This window comes from Erpetoichthys calabaricus, chromosome 2 (assembly GCF_900747795.2).
Source record: "Erpetoichthys calabaricus chromosome 2, fErpCal1.3, whole genome shotgun sequence".
Classification (NCBI taxonomy): Eukaryota; Metazoa; Chordata; class Cladistia; order Polypteriformes; family Polypteridae; genus Erpetoichthys; species Erpetoichthys calabaricus.
The window spans coordinates 131,125,156-131,135,912 of NC_041395.2; the positions used below are offsets into that span (position 1 = coordinate 131,125,156).

Consider the following 10,757-nt stretch of genomic DNA (forward strand, 5'->3'; position numbering starts at 1 on the left):
AAAACTCCAATGTCCATGAGGCCCTGCTGGAATTCGGGGTACCTCCAGGTTTCAGGGAGGGCTCCATCTGGCGGCCTTGAGGGTATTGGCCGGGACAAGCTGCCGGCCATATATCACAACACACATACTTGTAATAAATTGTAAGATTATTATGCAGGGTGAGTCAAAATTATGTTAACATTTGAATAGCGGAAATAATTTATTCACAAAACATATATCATATGTAAATGATGATTTACAGGAATATCTCAACCTGTTTGCCATCATGTTCAACTCACAAAAACCAACGAGCAACAGTACCATTTAAAGCCTGGACACACATTTTGTGTGGAATAGATAATACCACAGTCTGTATTCTGTCCTTTAGGTCATTGATATCATGAACTTTCCAGCTATACATGTGCTCCTTCACCATACAACATAACCAGAAATCACAGGGTGTTAAATCAGGGGAGTGTGGAGGCCATTGCAATGGTCCACCACTACCTATCCATCGACCTGGAAAGGTGTGGTCGATATAAAAATAATCCATTAGTGTTAAAATTATTTTGACTCACCCTGCATAATAACTAAAAATTCCATACCATCTGCAATCAGACTATTATGTTAACCATAAGGAAACAGTAGATTTTTCTATACTAGTAAGGCACCTTGATAAGCTGTTGGTTCTATATAAAATATCATATTAATACCTAACATTTTATTAAAAATACGATTCAATGTAATAAACATTTGTTACTAAGGACACCCTAGAAAGCCATGAATAAATAACAAATATGGAAGGCCATACCAAAAGTAGTACAACCAGTGCAGCAGTTATTTTGGTAAAATGAACCCTAGTAGTAATATGGTATTTTTCAGTCATTGTTTACCTGAAGTATGATTTGACATTTGTTGAAAGTGGGTAAATCTGATTCAAAAATTATCAATGACTGAGCATTGATGTATATGACAAAACAGAAACATGAAATGTTGAAAGACAATCTCTCTAATGAACATAAGTGAACAATGTACTCACTGTATTGTATAATGAAGATAAACATAAGCTATAGTAAAGGGGGTGCAAAGCATATCACGTATTTTGATGATAAGAAAGGAATCTAGTACCATGTTTCATTGAACAGGATAAATCATGTTCATGTTTTATTAAGAATTATCTTTTATATAGATCACCACTACAAGATGTTTTACAAAGAAAACATTACTTCAACACAGTACACATTTGATTACTTAAGCAATGTAAGCTCTCCATCACATTACTGTTTTTGCCTACCCTTTTTCTAAGTTAAAAGAAAATTTCTAACACGGCTAAGCAGAAAATGTTATATTTTAAAGCACTTTATATAAATCACATAATGTTTTTATTACATGCTGTGTCTGAATAGAAAACCCAACTATATGAGAAGCCATCCCACCTGAGGACTCACTTGTGCACATTCCCTAACACACTCCAATTGCTACAGGACTTATTCAGCTTTTTTTACTTGCTTTTAAGTTTTGGAAATTAAAGTAGACAGAGAAAATGTATGTGAATGTGAGAAGAACATTCAAACTCCATTTAAATAGACAAGGCTGTGAATAAAAAAAATATATTTATATCAAACTTCAGTAGACTTAATCTAATTGTTTATGTCAACTATAATTTACAACCTGGCTATCAACCTGTGTACTGGGGGTATTTTTAATTGTGTTTCTTTAACCTTCTCAGGATACGGCTGACTGGAGAAAATCCCTTTGAGAATAGTAGAGAAAATTCTAATATGATTTCACTGAGGAGTTCTTATAACTCTCTGCACTATTTATAGGCAATGTAATGCAATTAATGGAATCATATCAAAAAGAAATTGCATAAACACCTTAATATGCTTTCCATCTTCATATTACTAGTTCAGTCTGCATTTTTAAAAGGCACACTAGAGCCTGCTTGCAAGCTTTATGGGAGAACAGAATCTCCACACCTGTCAAAAGATGGAGATATCAATATTGGGGCACTGTTTTCAATCCACAGCAAGACTGTTGATAAAGTTGCTCTTTTTGAAACTAAACCACAACCTCCTGAATGCACAAGGTTCGTGATATTAAATAAAATCATAAACATTTTTTACATATTGTACTTAATTTAATCTGTCATGACAGTTTATCCTCACATTTGCATGCAATTCATACTAAGCACTAATAGCTAATGGAAATGTGCTAATTGTAATGTCTTTTTAAGTAGATTATAAATGATAAGTAAGACAAAGTTCATTGTATATTAACAACAATTTGTGCGCTAATGAACTTCTCTGAAATTATTGCATGTTAGGAATGTATAAATCTTAGTATTATAAATAGTCTTCTTCATTTATTTCTTTTTAGTATGAATAGATAATGTTTACAAAATAAAGCATTCTATTGTACTCTAATAATCATATTTGTATAGCTTAAATTTTAGAGAATTTAACTTTGCACAAACAATGATATTTGCTATTGAGGAAATTAACAATAGCACTAACATCTTGCCTGGTGTTACGTTGGGATATAAAATTTATGATGTCTGTGGCAGTATACCTTTGACTATAAGAGCAGCATTAGCTTTGGTGAACGGACAAGAAGAAACATTTTCTAACAAAACCTGTACAAAAAGTTCTACTGTTCATGCCATCATAGGAGAATCTGGATCATCACAAACTGTAGCAGTGTCAACAGTAATGGGACCTTTTCGCATCCCAGTGGTGAGGGCTACTTATGTGATTTTTTTACATAATAGTAATTAGTTTTTGTGTAAACATAAATACAATGTTGAGTGCATATGTCTAAAATTCTAAAGTCATATACTTACATATTTTGTTCTTAACACAATAGGAGTAAGTTCACCTAGCATCAAAGGACAATGCAGAGGCCTAATTTAGAGCACACAGTCTCACTGAGGGTCAATCCACATAAAATGTACGCAATATTGAAGAAAATTTAGAGGTTTAAATGAAGCAGCAGTAGCAGTGTCAGCACTGTTAACAATTGCAGCACTTTGGCACCCTTGTTTAACTGATTATTAATTTCTACAATAATACTGACTGAGCAAATATTCACAGCTATACTGTTTGTTACCTACAAGAGGGCAGAGGGTAAAGTTTGAATTTGAATTGCTCCATTTTATTATAAAATGATGAAGTATCTATTTTAAAATGTTGCCAAAGTTATTCTACATCATTACAAATATTATATATTTACAATTAATGCAATGAAGTGTTTACTCAATTCTTCAAAGCTCTTGACAGCACAGACTACCTCCTCCCAATTTTAATTCCTGAATACTAAGAAGGAAATGGCTCTATCTATCTATCTATCTATCTATCTATCTATCTATCTATCTATCTATCTATCTATCTATCTATCTATCTATCTATCTATCTATTTATCTGTCTGTCTGTCGTTATTATTTCCCCAGATAAGTCATTTTGCAACATGTGCTTGTCTGAGCAATAAGAAAGAGTTTCCCTCTTTTCTGAGAACCATTCCAAGTGATTACTATCAAAGCAGGGCACTGGCACAGCTTGTAAAGCAATTTGGCTGGACTTGGGTGGGGGCAATAAGAAGCGACAATGATTATGGAAACTTCGGAATGGCTACCTTTGTGCATACAGCTCAACAGGAAGGCATTTGTATTGAATACTCTGTGGCCATTTACAGAACTGATTCACGAGAAAAAATTTTGAAAGCCATTGATGTTATAAAATCAGGCACAGCAAAAGTTATTGTGGCTTTTCTGGCTCAAGGTGAAATGGCAGTATTATTAAAGGAAATGTTAGTTCAAAATGTTACAGGCCTGCAGTGGATTGGTAGTGAATCATGGATCACTGCTAGTAGTCTTGCAACAGAAGATAGTTACAAGATTTTAGGTGGTGCTGTTGGATTTGCAGTAAGTAAGTCTGTCATAGCAGGCTTGAAGCAATTTTTAGAAGATGTTCTGCCTTCTCAGCATCCTGGTAATAAACTATTGACAGAATTTTGGGAATCGACTTTTCATTGCACCTTTGCCACTGAAGCCAACCCGAATAATACGAAAGTTTGCACTGGATTTGAAAATCTGAAAGGAGTACAAAATCAGTATACTGATGTGTCAGAGTTGAGAATTTCTAATAATGTGTACAAAGCAACATATGCAATAGCCAATTCACTGCACAACTTTATAGGCAACATCAATGTGGAAGATCCTTTCATTAACAAGACATTTTCAAGTATTGAGCCATGGCAGGTACATACTTATCTATGAAGTTTGAAGAATATCACAGTTTTATGCTTAACAAAATTTATTTTAGTTATATCTCTTTTCTTAAGGTGCTTCATTATCTTAAAAAGGTGAATTTCACAATGAAAAATGGAGAGCGAGTTTATTTTGATGAGAATGGTGATCCTTCCGCAAGATATGAATTAGTAAACTGGCAACGTAATGCAGGCAGCATTGCATTTTTAACAGTTGGGTACTATGATGCCTCTTTACCTACAGCAGAGCAGTTTTCTATTAACAAACTTGAAATTATGTGGGTTAATGGTAAGAATAAGGTATGGCAAAATAAACAATGACATTTTTAAAAAATGAGCACTTAAATGTACAGTATATACACAATGATCATTTCAAATTGAAGTTGCAACATTTTGTTTTGTGCAATGAGTTTTAGGCCTATTTAATTATAAAGCAGGATATTATTGAAAAGACTTACCATGTTTTAAGGAACTAAGGTGATTTGTGCTTTTCCTCCACTAATCAATTGAAACTGTTAATGCTAAGACTTCTAATATTTTAAGAACTTAAAATTAATTAGCATTTCTTCAATAGTACCTATTCCAAGGTCCTTATTAGTTAAATATGTTCCATTGTAGTGTGCAGATTTACAAATGTTTTAACTTAACTGACTAACCTGATCATAGTCTTATCTGTTCAGTAAGTTAGGGTTTCTTCAGAAGTGGTTCGGGTTTGGGGTGGATTATCATTGATGTCATCCACTCATGTGGCAGCAGTGTGATTAACAAGCATTCCCCATTCTTCCTACTGTTACTTGATTGAGCATGACATCTTTGGCATACTTGAAGAAATTATGTGCATATTATGTACTGTAAGTGTGAAGCTCTGTCATATTCCCATTCATGCATGGCCTTTCAGAGCACAAGGAAGAAGGACCCTCCTTTTAAATAAAGGCTTTACAAGTCTGACATTTGAATCTGTAAAAATTTTGAAAGGAGAAGAAATAGAACATCCCATTCAAGTGTGAGCTATGATGAAGTGATTGAGGGAGGCTATAAGAAATGCTTTTAGAAAATTTGGTTAATTTTAAAAACTATCCAACAGGTTTATGGATGTTATTGGCTATTGAAGCATATTATTTTGAAGTGCCATTTTCATGCTAATTATACAATTCATGTTATTGAGGTAACCACACCTGGGAAGGGTTAGGTAAACATGCCTTATTTGAGAAAAGTAACAGTAAAAGCAGTGAATTAAACTGTCACATATTATTTAATATATCATTGTCACACAATATTTACTCCCATAATGGTATTCATATCTAAGTACATATTAAGTAATATACCATGGTTTCATTGTCATCAGGTTATTAAGGCAAGGCAGGTGATGTTGCTGTTTATGTAGCTTGATTTGCAAGTTACAGATTTGCAGTATTTCCCATTAGGTAATATATATATATATATATATATATATATATATATATATATATATATACAGTAGGCGTCAAAGTCAGTTCATGGAGGATCATAGTGGTTGAAGACTTTTAATGAAACCACTTTCTTAATTGCTATTGGAATTTGAAGTTTAAAAGAACTCTGTCGCATCAGGCTTTTACAGATCAGCGTATGTTACTTTCTCAGACAATTAACAAAATGTTTTGTAAATCAAAAAATCTTAATACTCCTCAGTATGTCAACTTGTTTCTCTCACTTTATAAATTTTGATTTCAAAGGGATAGCTCATAATAATGTGGAAGGGCTGGAGATATAACCAAGATAGCTAATAAAGTTGTCTACTTTGTTATTAATATCTTTTTTAAGTAATGAAAAATGTAATTTATAATACTGTACTTGTAAAATTATTTTTATGTTTTTAATCTTTACAGGTTTTTAAATCAAAAATTTGAAATACAGCTATGATAAATTAAAAAATTCTATTGGTGAATATTTGATATTTTAATGTGTTGAGAATATTAATATGTAACATTTAGTTTTTCTATATACACATTACTTAAGAGTGGGTGGGAAAGTGGTTAGAGAAACTGCCTTATGCGTCCAGCATCCTTGGTTTGTTAATTGCACATTACTGCTGTCTGGTGGAGATTACATGCTCTGCCTGTGTCCAGATACTTTAATACAAGACAAAGATATGCAGGTTGAGTTAGCTAACAAATCTAAGGTGGCCCAATGACAGTATAGCTGTCGTTATGAGTGGGCTCTAAGATGGAATGGCACTTTATTCAGCATTAGTTCACTCCATGTGCCAGGTGCTTTCAAATTAGGATCTTCTATTCCTCAACCCAGGACTAGTTTAAGTGGGTTTGAAAATGTTATATTATTTTATGGTATTTTACCTAAAAAGAATCTCAAGGACTCCACAAACTTTAGCTTTGCCAGTTAAGAATAAATCAAAAATTTTAGTAGGTTCAAATATCTTTATTAAAGATGCCTTGCACTTAATAAAATAATAAATTGATCCCATTTAATTTTAATTTACTTATTTACAGATGCCCATTTCAGTATGTAGCCAAAGTTGCTTTCCAGGCACCCGTAAAGCTGTTAAAAAAGGCAAGCCAATCTGTTGCTTTGATTGTGTTCTCTGTGCTGATGGAGAAATTAGTAATGTTACAGGTAATCCTTTGTTGTTTGCTTTTATTTTTTAACTGTTCCATATTTGCTATAAATTTTACATAGGGTAGTTATATTATCTTTAGAAGTTTTTAAGGCTATTAATGTACTTGAAAAAATTAAAATACTTGTAGATTTTTTAATGAACTTTTATAATTAAAAATTTAGTAAAAGGTTGTACATAGATAGGGAATAGTTCATTAGTAAGAGGCTCAAGGCAGAATTTACAATGTATATACTGTGAGACAGCACTGCTGTGTTTCTCTGTTGCTAACACCTTCAAACTGTTTGCTTGTGATATTATTCTCAAGTTATTGTATAATAAAAAGAAGGAATGTAAAACCCAATGTCTTAGTATACACATTCAGTACATATTGTATATGTGAATCATAGTATATCTTTTTTTTTAAATTTGACTGATTTTATTGAAATCACACAACATTCCATACAAATAGATCAATTTTACAAGAATAGGATTGAAACAAATCAACCCCCACCCCTGAGAAAGAGAGCATGGGCAGCAGAATAAAACTTAAACCTAGTAAAAATAAGTGAATAGATAAATTAATTAGTGAATATAGATAAATGGAGAAGAAAAAGAAATGGAGAGAGAATCTGCTTCCTCAGTGCTTTAAAAGCTTATTCTAAAATGTTATTGATTAGATCCTGCCAAGTTTTGAAAAGTTTCTGCACAGATACTCTAAGTGAAAATGTGTTTTTTTCCAATTTCAAATAATATATAACATCAGTTACCCACTGACTTAAAAGGGGAGAGTTAGGATTCTTCCAGTTCAGCAATTTAAGTCTCCATGCCAATAGTGTAGTAAAGGCAATCACAGTTTGTTTGTCCTTCTCCACTTTAAGCCCATCTGGAAGTACACCAAAGATAGTTGTTAGTGGATTAGGAGGGATTGTGACTCCAAGGCTGTCTGAAAGGCCTTTAAAAATTTTGGTCCAGAATGATGTTAATTTGGTGCAGGCCGAACACATGTGACCCGGTGAGGCTGGAACTTGATTGCAGTGTTCGCCGGTTGGATCTTGACCTGGAAACAATTTGGACAATTTTAAACAAGACAAATGTGCTCGATATATAATTTTGAGTTGAATAATTGTATGCTTTGCGCAATATGGAGCTCGAATGAATTCTCTGCATTGCTACCATCTATTCCTTTTCTGAGATGTTGAGTGAGAGATCCTTTTCCCATTGTCCTCTTGGATCTTTGAAAGGGAGGGATGGTAAAATTGTTTTATATATTGCAGAGATGCTGTCTGAGTCCTTGAAACTGATCAATATTTTTTCCAGCATAGAGAGAGGTGTGAGGTTAGGAAAATTGGGCAGGTTCTGTTTAACAAAGTTTCTAATTTGAAGATAATGAAAGAAATATGTTGCTGAAAAGTTAAATTTAGAATGTAATTGTGTATATGATATGTACAGATCTCTAAGTGATTTAATCCCAAAGCATAGTATATCTGTACAAAGTATATGAACAATGGAGGGAGAAAATACTTCAAATTTTCATATAAGCCACGTTTAAAAATTTTGTTTTGAAATTAACCTTTAAAATGCAGGAGTTATCTAATGCTATCTTATATTCACATCATCCTTAAAAATCATTTGATACGGTAAACTGTAATATATACTTCATCTATGCAATATGTGTCTCCACTATCTTCAGCTAAGAGCCAGTATAGTTTCTTGTATTTCTCTGACATAAATTACTTTCACTGGGCTTCAATCATGCCTATACTTTTCTGTAAATCAAAGAAGGTTCTTTCTACAGCAGATGGTATCTGACCTACTTCCCTTTTGCCTTAAGCATCCTATCTACATGATATATACATTATACTAATATTTTGGATTTTGATCTGTACAGTTCACAACAGATGTTTTTAAAGATATAATTGTCAGAAATATCAGAATCATTCAAATATATTAATTCCCTAAATTCCTTTATGCTGTTTTTGAGCTAAGCACATTAAAAGTAAATGAAAGCAATGGTCATTTTTAAAAGCTGGCATCAGTAATTGAAAAGCTGAAACAGCACTTCTATTTCTTTCAGATTCTCCAGACTGTACAAGATGCCCAAAAGAATACTGGTCAAATGAGAAGAGAGACACATGTGTTGCAAAACATATTGAATTCCTGTCTTTTGAAGAAACTATGGGAATATTGTTAGCAGCATTTTCATTGTTTGGTGCATGTATCACTGCAGCTATTGCTCTTGTCTTCTTCATGAACAGAGACACACCCATTGTAAAAGCAAATAATTCCGAACTAAGCTTTCTTCTTCTATTCTCTTTGACTTTCTGTTTCCTTTGTTCACTGACTTTCATTGGTGAGCCCACTGATTGGTCATGCATGCTACGCCACACAGTTTTTGGGATCACTTTTGTTCTATGCATTTCTTGCATTTTAGGAAAGACAATAGTGGTCCTTATGGCATTCAGGGCTACACTTCCTGGCAGAAATGTGATGAAATGGTTTGGAACCACTCAACAGAGATTAAGTGTTTACACACTAACACTCATGCAAGTGTTGATATGTGTGCTCTGGTTAATAGTATCTCCTCCTTTTCCTTCTCGAAACACAAAATATTACAAAGAAAGAATTATTGTAGAATGTGACTTAGGATCTTCTGTTGCATTTTATTCTGTGTTAGCATATATAGGTTTCCTTTCTTCAATATGTTTTGTCCTTGCTTTTCTGGCACGAAAGCTACCTGATAACTTTAATGAAGCAAAAATGATTACATTCAGCATGCTAATATTCTGTGCAGTATGGATTACCTTTATTCCAGCTTACATCAGTTCCCCAGGAAAATATACAGTAGCTGTGGAAATATTTGCTATTTTGGCTTCAAGTTTTGGTCTGCTCTTTTGTATATTCTTTCCCAAGTGTTATATTATATTATTTAAACCAGAAGAAAACACAAAGAAACATATCATGGGTAAAATGCCATCCAAAGCATTGTAAAATATATGCAGCTTAAATCATAGGTTGTTATGTTTCCTTATTTTGCATTTCCCTACGGGTATCCATTTATATTTTAAGCATTGCTTCAAGGTTGATCTATTTTCTCTCATTTTCCTATCTGTAATAAACTAAAGTGAGAATCCCCAAAACAATGAATCTTAACAGATTTGCAAGAGACATTATGATTCATGTATGTAATGTGCAAGCTACTTTTTCACGAGTTTCCCAAAAACACACTTAAGCTGCTACTTTACGATTGAAAATAACATACTATTTTGTTAACCCTGCCCCTGAAGTTTCCTGCAAAAAACTCTACAATACTATGATATAAATATGTGTAAAGTAAAATGAATGAAGTAGACATGACATCATTTTTTAATAAGCAGTTTTGCCAAAATATGTAAGCATAAAATCTGCAACCAATTTTTTCAAGATGAATGCAAAAGAAAAGACAGACACATGATGTAAAGGAAAAGCACGCCTTTGGTCATCTTTTAGATGACACAAGTGTTGTTTAGTAAATTATGGCAGCCTTCCCAACAGCAAGAAAAAACACAATAAGTACCCATACATCACAACCTAACTTTACCCTCATTTCTCTCTACTCTCTTTACTTTCTTTTCAGACACACAAGCACCATTTCATTACAGCATAATCCAGGATAAAAGTTCTGAAATGATATATCCTTGATATATAAAGTAATGAGAATATGAAATAAATCAATTGCTCATGTAGTTAAAAGGGAGGTCCAGACATTTTTTATTAAACATCTAAATGACATATTGGGGCAACACACTTTAGCCTGACAGATGAATTCAACTGTTCTTGCTTTTAAAATATGTTTTTGTTTCATTACACAAGACAAGAACAACTTCTTCACTAGGGGCCATAGAATCTGAATTTGGCAGGAAAAATTTGTCACCTTGTTCTTGGG

At 33.2% G+C, this 10,757-nt stretch overlaps 1 protein-coding gene across 1 annotated transcript; it reads left to right on the forward strand.

The window, feature by feature from the left end:
• Positions 1-1,849: 1,849 nt before the first annotated feature.
• LOC114669604 (extracellular calcium-sensing receptor-like) lies at positions 1,850-10,120 on the forward strand. The gene is made up of 6 exons (XM_028825786.2): positions 1,850-2,068; positions 2,423-2,714; positions 3,428-4,234; positions 4,318-4,542; positions 6,729-6,852; positions 8,910-10,120. Exons 1-6 carry the CDS (start codon positions 1,863-1,865, stop codon positions 9,821-9,823), a joined length of 2,568 nt encoding a protein of 855 aa, XP_028681619.2. The 5' UTR covers positions 1,850-1,862; the 3' UTR covers positions 9,824-10,120.
• The last annotated feature ends 637 nt before the right edge of the window (positions 10,121-10,757 follow it).